The sequence below is a fragment of the Dipodomys spectabilis genome, unplaced genomic scaffold, assembly GCF_019054845.1.
Source record: "Dipodomys spectabilis isolate Male_0828 unplaced genomic scaffold, ASM1905484v1 ptg000140l, whole genome shotgun sequence".
NCBI lineage: Eukaryota > Metazoa > Chordata > Mammalia > Rodentia > Heteromyidae > Dipodomys > Dipodomys spectabilis.
The window spans coordinates 19195238-19215059 of NW_024870817.1; the positions used below are offsets into that span (position 1 = coordinate 19195238).

At 35.6% G+C, this 19822-nt stretch overlaps 1 protein-coding gene across 2 annotated transcripts in view; it reads right to left on the reverse strand.

Moving 5' to 3' along the window:
• Positions 1-7538: 7538 nt before the first annotated feature.
• The window catches only part of Xrcc4 (X-ray repair cross complementing 4), a 189237-nt gene continuing 176953 nt past the window's right edge, over positions 7539-19822 (reverse strand). For both annotated transcript variants that reach the window (XM_042691059.1, XM_042691060.1), the window contains exon 8: positions 7539-8042. In XM_042691059.1, coding sequence (XP_042546993.1) covers positions 7931-8042 — 112 coding nt within the window. In that variant the 3' untranslated portion in view covers positions 7539-7930. The remainder of the gene's footprint in view (positions 8043-19822) is intronic.

The window sequence follows — 19822 nt, forward strand, 5'->3', positions numbered from 1 at the left end:
GCAATGTGATATCCTAAATTGAGCATTTCTACATGGAATTCTCAGCTTCTGGGACTCCAGCAGATCCACGTCCCATCAGCGATGGCGTGGTCTGAAACAATTTATTTGAATGGGGATTTCCATTACCTTTCGAGCAGAGTCATCACATTAAGCACATTTGCAGTACCACAAGTGGAATTTCCTGAGCTAACGGAGCTCCTGTGTAATGGTCTCTGAGTGTAATTCTCAGGAATACTGTAATACTTTCTGTACACAAGCCGGCAAAGGCTCATAGCAGCAGATTTTTACCCTATACTCCCCTTTGAGCAAACTGGGTTCTAGAAGTCTATTGCAGGCAAGTCACACAAAATTGTGTTTGCCTCTCTTCACCTTTCTCTAAGCTTATACCCCTGGGTTTTTTTAACATTACAAAAAGGATATTTAGAACTGCACTTCAGCCACCTTGTAAAATGAAAGAGTACATTGTACAGGCACCAAAGGTACACGTCAGTGCTTTTATCAAAGTCAGGGGCCTGCTCCACAGCACTAATTGGATCCATGTGTTGAAAATGCAAGACAGGATTTTCAGCTGTTCTTTAATTAAGTGGAATAAAATAAGGAATAAACCTCACATTTCTTTATAAGGCGAGGCTGCTGGAGTTGCTCCATTAGCAGGGCTGATGGATGGCTCTGGGTGGGGATGCTGGCACCTGTGTCTGGGCTCCCGGGCTGTTGGGAGTTGTTTTATGTTAACACGCTCTCAATGATGCTATTATGTTTTCTAGCCACGTTCGTAGAAAGTCTGGTTGCAAATATTTCTCAGATAAAAAGATGAGGGAAATGATAGAAAAGCTAATTACTTTCAAGTGCACTGGAAGATTGACTGGTGAAATGTTTTCTTATTTTTTTAATCCCTATGAAGTTCAGTTTACTGCAAAAATCATCAGAGAGGTGGAAAAAGTGCTTCCTCATGCATTTGCCCCCACCCTTCCCTTGGATATGTGGGAGAAATAGGGGTTGATCTGACACATACTGTCTTAACTTTTCTGTTAATATTTGAAAACACAATTAGATGTTTTAAAAAGTGCTATTTCTGTCACTTTTTTGTGGAAGGAGGGCAGTACTCTATGGCTCTTAATTGTCCTGGGATCAAAATCCCAGGAAATAAAAAGTTCACAATGTCTCCTTTCAGGGTATAAGCTCCTATTCACAATGCTTTATGTTGTTTAACATCCATTGAATGGCACCAGTGTATGGAACTCCACTTCCCCCTTGCCCCAATAAGGACGGACTCAGAACTGGCACCTTCTCACAAAGCCTTCCAACTTTAAGAAAGAAATGTGAAAATTCGTTAAGCATAGTTGGACTTATAGCTTCCAGAAAGAGATGCAAGAGGTGAATTAATGATATCTCCCAAAGATGTGACCAAAGCCCAAAGGATGAGCACCAGACATGACTGGGTCATGTATCAATTGGTAGGTTCCTAACTTTCAAAGATAATTGGAAAAAATGTAATCTGCTCCCTTGCATGAAGTGGAGTCGGATAATGTTCTAACAGTCCAGAAAGAGCATCAGGAAATCACATACTCTGCATGGAAAAGAGAGACCTCTGAGTGCACATAGGTGTATCTTCACCTTACATCTATGGCTCCTATTGAAAAGCACTTCCCTTAACATCCCTTTATGTTTTCTTTCTTGAGGACTGTTTTTGGTAATACAGACAGTTTTGTAATACTAATTCTACTGATAAACCTGCTAAGTTAAATAAGCCAGATAATAAGAGAGATGAATTTCTCTCCTATGCAGAATCTTGAGTTGCAAAAAGAGAAAATGATATGAAAGAAGTTATTATTTGGGAAGATGAATGGAGCCAATAGGAGGGGGAAGAGGAAATAAAAAGCAGTGAAGTATTGAGTATGACCAGTGTATTTATATATATGAAAACATCATAATGAAAGCTATATTTGGGGGCAATTAAAAATGAGACAAAAACTTGCTTGTGCTGTACACTCAGATGAAAATCTCCAAGACTCTTAGTGGAGAAGCTACCTTCCCTTCCTAGGCCCTGGTTCACTCCTGTTGTTTGTGAACATGCCACAAGCATTTCTCTCTGCCTCACACATGGCTGAGCGCACTCCAGACACCTGGCAAAGCCCGAGTGATGCTTGGAGCTCAGCTCAAACTTCTCTACCTCCCTCTCAGATTTCTTTTGGCTCCAACCTCTTTTCTCTGAACTCTCCAAAAGAAATAAGAACAGCCTGATTTCCCCTTGTGTTCCTTGAGCATATTGGGCACATCTCTTTTATAGCACCTATCATATAACTGATTGTGTACTCAACTGACTTCTTCTTTTGTCTAGATCTCCAAATTCTTGGAAAGATGAGGATGCTGTTTTCTTTGCTTTTATATCCCCATTGGTTGCCAGAATGCTTAGGACAAAATGTTCAGTAAACTGTTGGCAAATAAGTCAACACACAAACTATACTGATTGGGATTATGTTCTAACTACATTTGAGAACTTTGTTTATGCAATAGGCTTCATGTCCTTAAATGTAGTCCAAATTTCAAATTCTTGAAACAATATTATGGGTATGATGCTTACATAAAATGAAAGACTACATTGAGTTTCTACTACCCAAATCTTTGGGTAAGATATTACCATTATATATAGTCATAAAAGTCAGTGATAGGATTTTAATAGAAAAGTCAAAAAGAAATATTCTTCAGACAGGGATGGCTCATGCCTGTAATCCTAGCCACTCAGGAGGCTGAGATTTGAGGATCACAGTGTGAAGCCAACCCTGGGAAGAAAGTCTATGAGACTGTCATCTCCAATTAACTACCAGAAAACCTGAATTGAGGCTGTGGCTCAAAAAGGTAGAAAACCCAGGCACAGCGCTCATTAAGCCCCACAACCACCACCACCAACAACCAAAAAAAAAAAAAAAAAAAAAAAAAAGAAAGAAAAAAATATTCTCAAAAATGGAGAAAAGCAGTAATGGAGTAATATAGAATTGGAATAATACAGAATTAATCAAGGAAATACATGTTCTAGCAAATTCCACTATTCTTACAGAATATATTTTTCACTAAACACACAGCCTTTGGGTGATAAATTTTTGCCATAAAAATCTATCTTCAAATCAGATATAACCACACTATAAAATTTTAAATAATTAATTTATATATGTATATTTATTGTTGTTATTATTGTTATTATTACTGTAGTTCCGGGGATTAAGTCAGGCCTATGCAACAATTCTTGCTCTTGAGCTGTGCCCTCACCCTCTACAGGAAATGCTGTTCTCTGGAACACTTCAGTTTTATACTTTGATAGAAAATCCTCATACATAGCTTTGATCCATTATGTGCTGATACAGCAAAATAGTAACAGCTATGAGTTTCCATACATGCTTCACTTTCTGTGAGCCAGGCACTGTGCTGCTTTATGTATTTCTCATTCTTAATTCTAATTGTGTGAATGAAAACAAGCCCAGTTCAGAGAAAATAAGTTGCCCAAAGTCATTGTTGTTAGCTGAGAGAAGGATGTAGTATCTGCTTTGATCTGTTCCTCAAATCCACATTCCTAATCCCTACTTACTGAATTACCAGGTTCCAGCCAGAAGACACATGATTCCTGTCCCACACATCAAGTAAAATCTACTATAAATGTTGTAAGATTGCCTCCATGTTATTCTATACGAGTAACTGTGTCTGTCAGCCACGCATTGTAAAAATAATACAGATTAATGAAACATCCCAAATTGCAGTGTTTTTCTGTAGTTAGTAGTTATTCTCATGTTCACACGACAGTAAAGATAGGTGACTGTCTTTTCATTTATTCATATTGGTCAGAGCTAGACATTTCTAAGGGTGTCAGGGTATTTGCCTCTAGCTTGCAGATCACATTCAGTTCTCATGTCTGGATATTCTACTCCCTTATACAATCATTAGAGTGAGGGAAAAAATGTAGGTACTCATCTTCTGTGTTTCCAAACTTATAAATTCATGAGGCCTTTTTAAAAAATCAATGTCAGCTATGTAATTTCACTTGCTAGATTCTATAAATATGAGGTACAAAAATGAGAAACACATGCATAAAAAGACAAGGATTTGTGATTCGTCTAGATTATCTATAATACAAGCTCTATTAGTTGGCCCTTTTCCCCATCCTCAGAAAACTCATTACCTGAAGGAAGTGTCGGTAGAACTGCAGAATTTACTTCTATGTCTTCATTGTATTACTTACATTACTTAGCTTATTTTATACCTCTATAACCATAGCCAATATAGCTCCTAGTGATTATTATTTTTTCTTTTTGCCAGTCCCGGGGCTTGAACTCAGGGCCTGGGCACTGTCCTTGAGCTTCTTTTGCTCAAGGCTAGCACTCTACCATTTGAGCCACAGCATCGTTTTTGCTTTTTTCTGTTTATGTGGTACTGAGGAATCGAACCAGGGCTTCATGCATGCTAGGCAAGTACTCTACCACTAAGCCACATTCCCAGCCCGTGATAATTTTTTTATAGGTTTCAGTTCAGATTCTTGCACTTGATACTCAGGTGCTCTCTCACTGACTCAAACCTATGGCCTCCTTTTTTTTTTTTTGTACTGGTAATATCTGAGTAGGGTTCATCCTTCTGCATTGGCACATGCCTGGGGCACAAGCCTGCTATTTTTTTACTTCCAGCTGTAGATGGGATGGCAGGTGCAACATCATGACTAGCTTCCTCCATTCATACGGAGTCTCAGAGTTTCTGACTGGGCTAAGCTGGAACTGTGATCCTCCTCATCTCCTTTATAGACCGGTATAGACCTGTAGTATCAATCTTTAGCACTATCTTCTAATTTGTCTTCTTTATTTCAATACTGTGCAATTATCAATGTAATTATTTCATGTCTCTACCATGACCCTAGTATTTTTTTTTACTTATATTTCTGCTTGCTCTCCAATTCCATCTAATTTCTTTATCTCTTACTGAATTTTTATTTTCTATAGTAGCTCATTCATAGCTTTTAATTCTTTTTTTTCCCCCATGAATCCTACCTCTCCTTATATTTCAGCTAATTACAGAGTGGGCTCAGGACCTGACTTTGATGCCAATTCCTTTCTACATATTCCAGTCACTGCTCACTTAGCATCCAGAATAGAGACAGTCACAAATACTTAAAATGAATATTTGTTAAATGTATGAAGTTACCTTCCAGTTCTCCCATATGACCCAGGTCTATATTTTGTATTGTAATTGTTCCCTCACAAACATTTGTTGAAGCAAGCTTATCGAATAAAGGCTCAAAGACTCCTGCATCTTATACATTTGAGTTACAGACCATGAAGCAAACTTTTAAAAAGTAGTTTCCTGATTTTTAAAATCACAAAATAAAGGCATCTTTTCCTGAGAGGTTTTTTTTTCTTTTGATGATGTACCATATAATCTGCTGTCAGGGGCAAGGATGATAAATTTCGAAGTGAAAACAAACCTTCAGTTATGTAAGCCATGGGTTGGGAGGGGTAGGTGGGAATGCTGAAAGGGATCATTGATCAAGATGTACTGTTTAATAAACTGCTTTGGTGAATGGAATCTCTTTTGTACAACAACATAAAGATAACAGAAACAAACATTCCATGAAAAAAGAAATATAATCTCCCTTCTTAGAAGTGAGGATACTAAAATGGAAAAAGGCTATGCTTTGATATATTTCACATTCTGTGCCTTACATTGGTCTTCTGAAAATCTGTTTTAGAATACAGACAATGGAAAAAGTGAGGGAAAAAAAACATGGAGTAGAAGGGCAGGATCTAGACCTCTTAACACCAAATCTATGGCTCTCCATTGATTTAGGAAAGCATGTCTTCATTTTCTTTACACTGGATAGAAAAGACCCCAATATTAGAGGTTTAGTACTTTGTTCTAACCAATTGAATCAACCTGGTATCTTAGCAATAGCTGAAAAAGATTCAATGCTCCAGAAAATAAAAACTTTTAAAAGTTTGTAAATACTATTAACTTTATAGACTCTCCTGATATGGCTGCTTAGGAATGTGTATGCATACACCTATGCACACATACACACACTAAGTTATTTATTGCTTTTAGTTAGTTGTGGTCTATTTCTTGTATAAAATTCCCATAGAAAAATCTGATGTAAATGTTGGGTTATAGAAAATTCAGTATTAAATTTCAATATGGATGAGAAGTTCATGTTTTATAATTTTAAAAATCTTTAGACAGTGAAGTGATACGCACAGTGAAAAAAATTGTAATGAGACCTGAGGGTTGCTAAGGTCATACAAATTAACAAAAACAACAACTAGGGGAAAGTTCTTTTAAGAAAATAACATTTGGTTCCAGATTAGAATGCTGAGAATAAATCAACCATCTAATGATGAAAACGCTAGTCAGAGGGGTCAACAGTAGGATGGGTTTGGGAACTAGTGTATTATCAGTATAGGAGGAATGGAGAGACACAGGTTCAGGAAATTAGGCTGGGGAAGCAGGACCTTGCATAACATGGTAAAGGTGTGGTTTACTTAAAGAGCAATTGATTACTGTTAGAGTCTTTAGGCACAGAAATGATGTTAGGTAGGGTACTAAAGGTTGGATTTTAGGGAAGAAGATTAAGCACAGAGGCCAAGGTGAAGGCCTTTACAATGGGAAAGGCAGAATAAGGCAAGTTTTGAGTTTGAGAGGTAAACACACGGATTTGTAGAAGCAAGAACATCTAGGAAGATTCCAGGGTTTTTAGCATGAAGCAACTGGGTAAATGGAAGTGAAATTACAACTGGAATATAACTAAATCTCTGCCTTGTGAGTATTAAAATATCCCAAGTACAGGCAGAGACATCTATATTGGAATATGTCAAAATGTATTCAGATTTGATATGGGGAATAATTTCTAAGAAAATTTAAGAAACCTTTTCTGACAAATCAATTTCAAATTATATTTGTTTATATATACACATATACTTACAATTTTGTGTGTATATGTCTGTCAAGATATCTCTGTATATTAATATAATTATATATATTTGACTATACAGAGAACTGTGCTTACTAGGAGATACTAACATATAGAGGAGATTTAAACTGCACACAGTTTAAGGTGTCTATATTGACCTACCTAATATGGGAAATGAACAGAAGAGTGCTGAAAATTGACTCCAGGACAATCAAACATTCAACTATTTAGTAAAGAAGGAAACAACCAAGAAGTCTAAAGAAATGTAACCAGAGAGAAAACTCCAAAGAACAAAGCTTATTGCAAAGCTTATTTTGAGGGTCTCGGAGGAAATAGATGTTCAATTGGACAGAAGTGAAGACAGAATCAGAGGTTGGGAAATACAACTAGTGGGTATTTCTTGCAAAACATATTGCAAAATTTTTGTCTTCAAATAGTGCCTTTGTATGTGTAAAATAGTACCCACGATCCTTGAAAAACATATTAATTCTTTTGACATAAAGATGACAGATGACATAAATGCTAGTAACCACTTTTTAAAGATATTTTACTATAAGAAATAAGGTAAATCACACATTTTAACAAGAACACAAAATTTTCAGCTACAAAAATTTTACTATCATTATGTACAAACTAAAGACACTCTACATATCCTCCAACAAATTAAAATCTCTCCTTGTTCAGAATATTACTAACCTAAAGGAACTGTAGACATTGAAAAGACAGCTATTACATACAATATTCATGAACAAACACAATAAATGTGTCAGATTTCATGTCATTATAGACAAGGGGAATGGTTTAGCATAGCATACCACTGTCATCCAGTCATATTTTCATGAACATGTGCATGGATGCATACAACTAAGCATACATGAAATTAAGATATAAGGTACAGTAATATCTGTGGCTGAATTGACATATTCCTTTTTGATTTTGAAGAAATGAGTAAAAATCACAGTCCAGTGAGCAGCGAAGTACTTTTAAGGATTGTTAAATCTCATCAAAGAGGTCTTCTGGACTACTGTTTCTTAGAGTTTCTAAAGACATGTTCTCAGCAGAGATGTGCTCCTTTTTCAATGTCTCAGGCAGTGAAGGGTCACACCTGGAGTGAAAGAAAATCAAGATACCATAGTTAAAAAAATATTCCATTGTACAGTCGAAGAAAATGAAGACACACCTTAGTTAAATTCTGTTTAATTATTATTTAGAGATTTGGCTTCTCTCTATACTGTGATCTATAGGGAAAAAGAGATGAAGGACATTTATTTCTTTTAATTGCTTTAAAATTCTTCTATCTCTATTATGCACTAATAGGAATTCAAGAGAATCTAGTCACAATCAAGGTCAGGAAATAAAATATCCTATCCTCTGTGCTGTAATCATGTTTACACCAAGATAGAAGCTTTTCAAGTCATTCTTTGAATGATTCCCAAAGAATTTTAACTATGGCCATCCGTTTTTAATGTCACAGTAGCAGGAAGTTCTGATGGTATGAATTTCCTCTAGTGGTCAGCTGATCAGATGATTAGATGTATATAAAAACTTTTCATAATTGTGGCAGTTGTTGACGAACTGCTATAAGTTCACAATAATATATTTTCATTGAGTAAACTAAATTTTACTTAGGTCCAGAACTGAAGTTATTGCCTTATTGAACTGATCTCTCTCTCTATAAATGTTTCCTTCTCTACAATAATCACCATTGATATGCTGAGTGGAGGGAGGACAAGATGGCTATAAAAGTAAATCTTTGAACATATAGTTATGTTCTTGAATAAACCATGATAGTGCCCATAGAATCAAAATAACAAATGCTCAGTATGAACAATTACATGTAACCAATGAGACAATTATGATTACGATGGATCAGACTGGTTAACTGGTTATACTCAGTAATACCTCTACCTTTCCAACTTCAAAGCCATAGACAGCATCACAGGAGCTCCTAACAGATGAATGAGCTAAAGGTTTGAAGTTAGAACACAGTGTTGAATTCAGTCTATTTCTTACCAGCGATGCGACTTTGGTCAAATCATTTAACTTGGTGACACTTTTGTTACATCACTTGTTAAATTGGCAAAACAATGTCTGCATCACAGGTGGTCTAAAGACTAACTAAGGTTATGTAAATACTTGTAAATCCCCGCAGAACATTTGGAAACCATTACCACTAGCTGCCAATATTGAATAAACTACATAAGAGTTTAATCCAAAAATATTAAGGATGTGTAGATGATGAGAACTTTAAAAACCCTGTAATTCTACTTGCAAAGTTAATTAGAAATGAATCCATCACATATTTTCCTTGGCCTCTTGAGTACATACAATTAGATGGAATGGCTATCACTAGATCTGGGATTTGTTCTCTTATCCTGAACAAGTCAAGTGAAGACGACAAAGCCTTACAGAAATGCAAAGGGAGGCAGGTGCTGGTGGTTTATGCATGTAATCCTAGCTACTCAGAGACTGAGATCTGGGAATCATGGTTCAAAGCCAGCCCAGGCAGGAAAGTCTGTGAGACTCTGATCTCCAATTAATTACCAGAAAATCGGAAGCGGTGCTGTGGCTCAAGCAGTAGAGCGCTCACCTTGAGCTGAAGAGCTGAGGGATAGTGCACAGGCCCAGAGTTGAAGCCCATGACTCACAGGAAAAAAAAAGAAAAAAGAAATGCAAAGGTGCTAGGCATTAGTAGACTGTTAATATGACAAGTGCAATCCTCTGGAATTGCAATGTTAAAATTGCACATACACACACACACACACACACACACACACAATATAAAATCATACTAATGGGTAAATATGCAAAACATGTTCCTCCAAAGAAGAACAAAATGATAACTATACAAATAAGAGTACATTTTATACTTGTAACAGTTTTCAATGCCAACTTAATATATTTTCACATTTTTCCCTGGTAATAAATGACTTAGAATTGTGTTTAGAAAAAAAAAAACCCAACAGAACTGAATTATTTCAGACTTGGAAATTGCTCTGTAAATCTTTTGTTCACAGTCTAGGACTTATACAAGAAGAACATAGACATCTATCAATTTTGTTTTAAATTATCATCATCATCAGACAAAAATTGCACTCATATGTGACAAGTCTGAAGGAAATAGCTTCTTAGTGTTATATTTATAGATTTCATGTCTTTTGAAATCAAGAGGTGCTTAAAGTAGATTTTGACTCCTGTTCAGAGTACTCATTCACAACAGGATTCAGGTTCACAAGAATTGGTCAGTGGAGATCACTGTTAATAGTTTTCATATCCATTGAAAATCAAGGGAGGAAATGTGGAACTCTTCTCACAATAAAAATTGAATTATTTTCAAAAACTTTTAGTAAACTCAGAAAAGGCACAAAGAGAACAGTAAATGGTCTTTTCCTTATTTTGCATTACTTCTGTTTTAAGAAAAAAATGTATAACTTTACATATTTATAGCCTTTCAAGTCTAGATATTTTTGCCTCACAATATGTTTAATATCTTTGTACATTGAACAATTAAGATGTACATTACATTCATTATTAGTTTCAATTTGGTATATTAAATTAATATTTAAAAATTGATATTTAAATTGATATTTAAAAGTGGGTTGGTCCCACTTTTTGTATTATTGTTAAATTATGCAAAATAATTAATATCCATATATACAGATCTCAGCATATATACCGTATTATTTTTCATGAACGTACTTGTTTCTAGAAATCATGTGTAGCTAAACTCTGAAAACTCAGAGAACCTGAACTGAAAGTCTGTAGGAAATGAGCTAAACAAGTAATTTAAAACTTGGAAGTTCCCCCTGTCTAATTAAATTATAGTCATTAGTTATGGCTTAGTTTAAATTCAAAACTTTCCAAAAAAACTTAAAAAAAATCACATCCAGGCGGATAGTTTTTTCTTCAGAGCATTTAGAGTACCTAATATTTGTACCCTCCATTACAATATGTAGTTTTATTCATTTAATCAAAAAATTTTGAAAATGCTCCAGGAATAACTAACTCATTGTGTTAAGGAAATATGAGTACAATAAGTATAACATATAACTCTTAATCTTAGAAAGCCTCAGTTTTTACTTTACTTGTTCAAATATGTATTTTTATCCCAAAATTATTAATGTGAAGGTAAGGGTATAAAGTAATATGTTCACCCAGAATGATTTATCACTTTAGAAATCTCTATAAATATAATAGAAATATTTAGATACTCCCCTCCCCCCAGATTTTCAGATAATTTCCCATGGGCAACTTGTTTTAATAGGAAGGATTCTGAATTCTGAGTCCAGGATCAGGAGATCATTATAAATGCTCCATGACATCAAGATTTTGGTTGGGTCACTACACCTTTCTGTACTTAATTTTCTTAATTTAATTTGTGGAAATTTAGTTACTATAGATGATTTGGAGCTCTCTCATTTCCCAAGTTCTGAGATAGTTTTCTTTAACTGAGTTTTCTTTAGCTGAGCATAAACTACTTTGCAAAATACCAGTCATCAAAAAACCTCTTAGGAAACAATGAGTTATTTGAATTAAAGAGAAAAAGTTAATGACAAAATAAGAAACTGTAGAGTTAAAAGGCTGCAGTGTGTTTTTTTTTACCCAAAATAAAAAGAATAAGTTCTATTGCATGACTAAAACCTGGCTTATGTGCCAAATCTGAAGAGGAAAGGATGGCCAATAGACACATGAAGAAATGTTCAACCTCCCTAGCCATAAAAGAAATGCAAATCAAAACAACATTGAGATACCACCTCACCCCAGTTAGAATGGCTAGAATCAAGAACTCTAATAACAACAGATGCTGGAGGGGATGTGGACAGAAGGGAACCCTACTGCATTGTTGGTGGGAGTATAAACTTGTTCAACTACTTTGGAAAGTAGTATGGAGGTTCCTCAAAAGACTCCACATACAGCTCCCCTATGACCCAGCAATCCCACTTTGGGGCATTTACCCAAATGATCACAAACCAGACCACACTAAAGCTACCAGAACAACTATGTTTATTGCAGCATTATTTACCATAGCTAAGATATGAAACCAATCCAGATGCCCCTCAGTAGATGAATGGATCAAGAAAATGTGGTATATATACACAATGGAATTCTATGCCTCCATCAGAAAGAATGGCATTGTCCCATTTGTTAGGAAATGGAAAGACTTGGAAAAAATTATATTAAGTGAAGTAAGCCAGGCCCAAAGAAACATAGATCCCATGGTTTCCCTTATTTGCAAAAACTAGTATATGTCTGAGACAAGCAGAAAAGGTCAGATAAGTTGATGTTAGGCGAAATGAACTGCAAGATAAGGATTCAAATTTTTTTTTGTCTTTCTTGCGATTGTTTCTAACATATTTATAAGATATTTCTTTGTTGCTTTGTATGTCCCTCCCTCACGGTATAACCCTTGTTTTCACTGTATTTGATGTTGGTATAATTTGTGGAGGGGAAGGGGAAAAAACAAATTGTTTAAATAGGGATACAGGTGGACCCATTGCAACAATGAGATATACAAGATGTTATGTCAAAAAATGAATTTTACAACTTTGGCAGGGGAGTGAGGGGGATTTGGGAGGGGGGAGATGGGAAAGGATGGGAAGGGGAAACAAAGGAGAAGGCAACAATGCTTAATAAGAAATGCACTCATTACCTTGCCCATGTACAGTATTTTCACAATGAAAAAAAAAAAACGACTTCAGAGATTCTCATGTTCTATTTCTTTAACTTCACAGTGCAAGAACATGCACACATACAAACTTAAATCAAAATTATACTACCATTTTCTAATGAATAATGTGTGTGTGTGTGTGTGTGTGTGTGTGTGTGTGTGTGCGCACACACACACACAGATATTTTGGTAAAGACATTTTCTTAGCCAACTTTAAAATGGTATCACCGGGAAAGTGATATCACATCTGGGAAAGTAATCTTATCTTATTCAAATGAGAAGCATTAGTATAGTTTGGAGTGAATTACTTGCATTTTAGAACATATTCTAAGAATATTACTGAAATGTGTCAACGTGTCAACCAGAGAAAATTCAGAGGTCCAGAAAAATGTGTAATGATTGATGAGATCATGACACTTTAAAATCCATGCTCATTTGACTTCTGACACAAACACTGCTGCTGAAATGAAAGACATTTTATATGGCCTAACATATCTCCACCTAGACAAAAAGGATGTGCTCTGTTTCATTCTGAGCCAATATACATAAAGTTGAATTCCAAACAAATTAAACACTTATACCAAAAAAGCTAATCTTTAAAGCTTGTAAAAGATAGTAAAGGCAAATGTTTAGTATTTGGGGATAAGAAAGTTTGTTTAAGTCAGAATGAAAAACCATAAAGGTTGATCTATCACATTAAAAATAAATACTTCTTTAATCCTCAGCATCCTCAAAAATAAAAAAGAGAATGAAAAAGTACAAAGAATTGCTTCTATTTATACATAGATACCTTAAAGATAAGGGACATCATATACTATGAGAAAGTACTGCAACATATATTACTATGAAAAGGTTAGTACCCAAAAAAGACTGAAAATAATTTAAAGAAGCTCAGTATGATTGAAAAACATGTGCCAAAGACAATAGTAACTTCTACCAAAAAGGGACAATGGAGGTAAATAAGCAAATGATAATAAATCTGTTTCATTAGTGATCAAGGAAAAACAAATTTAACTCATTGTGAAATAGTTTATACCACATAAAAAAAATTTAAATCTTTAACAATATTAAGGTTTTAGATCATGCAAAATAATTACACTAAATATTGCTAATGGGATTAAAACAACTTTAGAGAACCATATTGCAATAGCTGCTAGGAGAAATATTTGTATGTGTAAATCAGGAGATATGTACAATCTTAGGGGCGCTGTTGTTATAGAGAAACTTAAAAGCTCCCTGAATGTCTTTGCACATGAAAAATGGCACATAAATGACGGAATTTTCACAGAATGGGTTACTATTCAGCTACACACATGCATGCATTTCATAATGTTGAGACCAAGAACAATGCACAAATAAGACTATTTAAAGTTCAAAAACATGCAAAATGAGGTAATATTAATGTTTGAACAGCAGTGTGTGTGTGTGTGTGTGTGTGTGTGTGTGTGTGTGTGTGTGGTATGTATTAATCTACCTGTGTATGTTTATACATACACAGCAGATTACATATACATAGCAGATTTTATCTGCTATTCCAGGAGAGAACAGTTTGTATTTTTATAAAATGTCTAATCTATGACAATGTGTTTATATTTTTAGTTCTTGTAACTTTGGCTATGATGAAGATGACAATATAGAAGAAAAGTAGGCATAAAGAGATTTAGACATAATGAGTGAGTCTGGATTTCCAGAAGGATGTTAATGAGGGTTGACTTTGAGCTTGGAGAAGTGAGGAGTAGCTGTAGAGACAGTAATCAGGACTCTCAGTATCACTTGCTTACTAAAGGCAAATGAATGACTTGAAGAGACAGTCCTGAGAAGATAAATAATGTGGATTAATATTGTAGCAAGACACCTAAGGAGAGAAATAAATGAAGAAAAATTGAAAAGGACAGATAAAGATAATCACTGGGGAGTCTTGTAACAGAAGGAAAGGATTCTTTTTATTTTCCTTTTTTAGTAAGTTTTTTATTGTGAAAATACAATACAGAGGAGTTACAATTACTCTTTTTATTTTCTATGCCAACAATTTGTGCTACTTCCCCTTACTGCTCAAATACTAAATCTTGATAAAACTTTAACTGATGCATCTGAAAACATACATTCAGTATATTACTTTACTCACAAATTATCTGAAATTCAGAAGAATAATCTAGAAGGATACTACTATTCCAATGAATTATAACAAACAAGAAAAGACAATGATTTCTTTGGGGAAGAACAAAATCTTACACTCTTCTATTCTAGTAGTCACAGTAAAAATGTAGCCAGTGTTCAATTCCTGTTTAGCTGTCAAAGTGGGAATTCTGACATAGCTGTTTCTCTTATATGAAAATAAAAACACAGCTGGGTGCAGGTAGTTTATGCCTGTAATCCACAGGATGCTGAGATCTGAGGATCACAGTTCAAAGCCAGTCTAGATAGGAAAGACTATGAGACTTTTACCTCCAATTAACCATAAAAGAAAAGTCAGAAGTGGCACTGTGGCTCTAGTGGTAGAGTGCTGGCCTTGAGCAAAGATAAAAACCAAAACCTCAGACAGAGCACCTAGGCCTTGAGTTCAAGCCCCATGACTGTGCACGCATGTGCATGTACATGTGTGTGCACACACATAAACGTACACAAGATGCATGTACAGGATAGCTTTGATTTACTTTATCATGCCCAACCATCTGTAATCACATTTCTGCCTTTTGTTTGGATTTGCAGTAAAGCTCAGATATGGGGAGGGGAATAAAGATAAGAGGTAGGGCAAAGATAACATACTAGGTGAGACTATATGAATGATGGCTGGGCCATAGACATGTATTAATATTATTGTGGTTGTGGTGGTGGTGGTGCCAGTTCTGGAGCTTGAACCCAGAGCTCCTTCCCTTAGCTATTTTACTCAAGGCTGGGGCACTACTACTTGAACTATAGCTCCACTTGCTGCTCTTTTGGTGATTAACTGGGGATAAGCATGTTATGGACTTTTATGCCTTGATTGACACAGATACAACAATACTTAAATCTCAGCCTTCTGAGTAGCTATAGTTATACACATGAGCCACTAGTACCTAGCTATCACTTGGTATTAATAAAACCAAAATATAAGCTAGATATATTGGTATACACCTATTTTTTGTGTTGATAATTTTTTATTGTAGGGGTTATAGTTACATGAGTAAGGTAATGAGTATATTTCCTATTGAGCATTGTTATCCCCTCCTTTGTTTTTCCCCTACTACCCTTTCCCACTCCTCCAAAGTTGTAAAGTTTGTTTTCAACACAGTGTCTTGTATGTCTCATTGATATTTCCCTTCCCCGCCCCAAATTAGAAAAAATGAGTATATGCCTATTCTTACCTGAACTTTGGGGCCTGAGCCAAGATAACACACATTGTCTTAAAAAAAAAAATCTGCTGTATACCAGTGGTTCATGCCTATAGATAAGTCTAGCTATTGAGGAGGCTGAGATCTGAGGATCATGTTTCCAAACTAGCCTGGGCAGGAAACTTCAATTAACCACAGACAGCCGGAAGCACAGCTATGGCTCAAGTGGTAGAAAGCTAGCCTTGAAAACAAGAGCTCAGAGTCAGTGCCTCGGCCTGAGCTCAAGCCCCAAGATTGTCAAGTGCACACGTACACACACACACACACACACACACACACACACACACACAATTTGATTTTTATCATGTGCCCAATCAAATCTTCATCAAAAGGATCTTACCACAGCTTTACCCACAATAAAAAAACAAACAAACAAACAAACTAAAAAATAGTCAAACCGATATCTTAGATACTTCCTATTAAGCAACTAAATGGCTACCATATTGACCTTAACAGTTTCCATTAATAAATAAATTCAATTATAGAAACATCTTTTATGTGAAAAGTTTTAAACAACAGACTTAGTATATTTGACATCACTAAAGTTATTAGTGTATTTTCAAATTAAGCATTACTACTTCCAAAACCAAATGGGAAAAGTAGTCCACAAATTCTGAGTTGACCTTATAAAAATCCAGAAGCACCTCCTAAATAAATTAACAGACTGAAGCCATCAGAATCCCGTAAAACCAGTGTTGCGCATTGTCTGGAATGCACCGGGACTACACGTCATTGCACTGGCCTGAGAGAGTGAAAGAAGAGGAGCTGACTCTTTCTGGCAACCAAAGTGGCAAATAAAAGAAATGGCTTTAGTTACTTTCAGTTAAATTCTTAGATTTTGAATGAAACAGGAAAGATAATGAAGAGCATATAATTAAACGATACAATGCATTCATATTCTTTATAGATAATGGGGAAATTTTTTCTGCACAATACATATAGATTTTAAAAATAATAATATTGCTGGGCACCAGTGGCTCAGGCCTGTAATCCTAGCTTGTGAGAAGGCTGACATCTGCGGATTGTAGGTTCTAAGCCAGCCCATACAGGAAACTATGTGAGACTCTTGTCTTCAATTAAAACACCAAAAAGCCCTAAGTGGAGCTGTGGCTTGGATGGTAGAGCACTAATCTTGAGCTAAAAATCTCAAAGTCAGCACTTAAGCCCTGAGTTCAAGCACCAAAACTGCCATCAAAAAAAGTTTTCTTCTTCTATATGATTTGATTATTAAACAAATCTTTAAAATAAATATAGCAGGCTGGGAAGGTGGCTCAGTGGTAGAGCGCTTGCCTTGCATGCATGAGGCCCTGGGTTGGATGCCTCAGTACCACATAAGAAGAAAAAGCTGGAAGTGGTGCTGTGGCTCAAGTGGTAGATCACTAGCCTTGAGCTGAAGAGCTGAGGGACAGTGCCCAGGCCCAGAGTTCAAGCCCCATCACTGACAAAAAAATAAAACAAATATAGCCATAACCACAATAACACAAGGATGCCAATTACTAATGTTGAAATTTCATAATAACTTAGAAGATTGTGTCAGTCTTGCTAAACTTTATACAGATCAATAGCATTGTCCTGATAATGCATTAGAGTTACGTTTAAGAAAAACAATGTGTAAAATACTTATAGTAATCTCCCTTTTGATTTATATGCATTATTAAGTTATTTTTAAAAAGTTTTTATTGTTATTATAAAGGTGACCAAAGGATTACAGTTACATAAGTCATATAAGTCACGTAAAGTATAATTCTCTTTGAACAACGTCACCCATTATTAAGTTCTGAAATAGTATACATGTCATATTTGATTGTTCATCTATGCCTACAAAAGTAGGAAGTGTCACCTTGGTAGAAAATTGTTCCACATAATTTTAAGACAGGTCAGGTGATCTGTGAGCTACTGTTGCATGAAGCCTCTCTTATTGATATAGAACTTTCTTGTTGGGGGGACTTGACTTAATTTGGCACAATTAACTAGTAAAAAATGACTAAAAATAATGTAGATAGAAACTTATAACACTGAATAAACTTAACCTGTCCAAATCGAGGCATCAATTAGTATGGAAATAAACAGGAATGCAAGTTGGTGGTATAACCTGAGTATTAGCTTAGATCTCTCTCTCCCCCTCCCTCTCTCTCCTTCCCCCCTCCTATCTCTTTCTCAAATCCTCAAATCATCCTCTTCATGCTACACAAGGATACACTAACCCGCATTTCTATTCCAGAGGATATCCCCCCTTTTCTAAAAAAGGTAGCATATGCACGGTGTATGCAAGGTCCTTGCAGTATGACCCATAGTTTTAAATATGCAGCATGTTTCAAAAAATACTTTTGTGAAATATTCTTTGAAAAAAAAGTGTTTGGAAAATATTTGTTCTGCTTCTTCAAATTATTTTATTTACATATTATACATCCAAAGTTGGCAAAAGTTCTTCCATAAATATATTTATTACATAAACTTTTAGGGAAAGCTAAAGTAAAAGCAAGTTACAGAAAAGTGTGCAGAAAACTAGAGTATGGATATATATTGTACACATATGTGAATGTGGGTACACATGCACACATGTGTGTACATGAATGTGTGCAGACACATTCATCCACAAAAATATATAATACACACATAGATACATGCATATACACATACATATTTGTATGTGTAGAAGAGATCTAGGAGAATATACAAATGACTGGTAATGGTAGAGAGTTACTTGTGATGAGAAATAAGGATAACATTTGATGGATTTTTTAAAAATTGTTCAGATTTAAAGAGAAATCATATAAATTATATTTTAAAAAGTGATTTAAGAAAATAAAGACTGTGTTCAACATAGGTTTTCCAAATGAACTTAGCATTTGGTGTTTCTTTTCTGAAAATCTTCAACCAACCAGTGTTCTCTGGAACAGGCTGTATTACTTGCCTCCTGAGAAAACATCTACCAGCCCAAATCCCCAAACTTGGTAGTCTAAAAAAGAGAGATATAAACAAAGGAAAAAGCAGGTAGAAATCTTCTTTTAGCCAACTAAGGGACAAAGAAAACACATGGGCAGAAAGAAACAGTCATGGATATTAGTGACAAGAAACCTGCGGCCAACAATGATGGCTTCCCCACAGTGAGAAACCAGCTGTTGCACTTTCCTGTGGCGGCTGCAACAAATTACCACAAAATTATCATCATACGGTTCTGGAGGCCAGAAGGCTGACAGACATCTCATGGAGCTAAAATCAAGGACTGGCACGGCTATGTTCCTCTCCGGAGGCTCTCGTGGGGAGCTATTTCCTAGTTTTCCAGCTCCTAGAAGCCTCTCCTTTCCAGTGTTCAAAGCCAGCAACATCAGGTGTCCTTACTTTACCTCCCTCCCACACTGTGTGCACTATTTTATCTCTTCCTTTCACTCCTGTCTTTTTCTGTCACTTAAAAAAACCTTTGTGATTATATCGGCCTTAACTAGATAATCCAGAATAATCATACTATTTTAAATTCAAGTGATTTGTAAAGACAATTGATGTGCATCCTTACTTTGCTTTTCATGTAATCTAACCAATTCTCAGAGTCTAGGGATTAAGATGTGGACTTTGGGGGAAGGGCATTATTCTCATTCCAGCTTTAACATTATTATGATTCAATTGTTAAGCTAAACTCCCAGACAAATATATTTCAGAAAATCTGAGTAAAGAACAAGGTATCTAGGTACTGGATACACAAGGCCCAGAGCTAAAACAAACAAACAAACAAAACAACAAAAATGAACCAAACAAAGCTAGCTGGTTGGAAGGGGGCAGGGCATATGCAAGGTCCTTGCAGTATGACCCATAGTTTTAAAAATGCGCATTAGGCCTTCTCTAGAGATT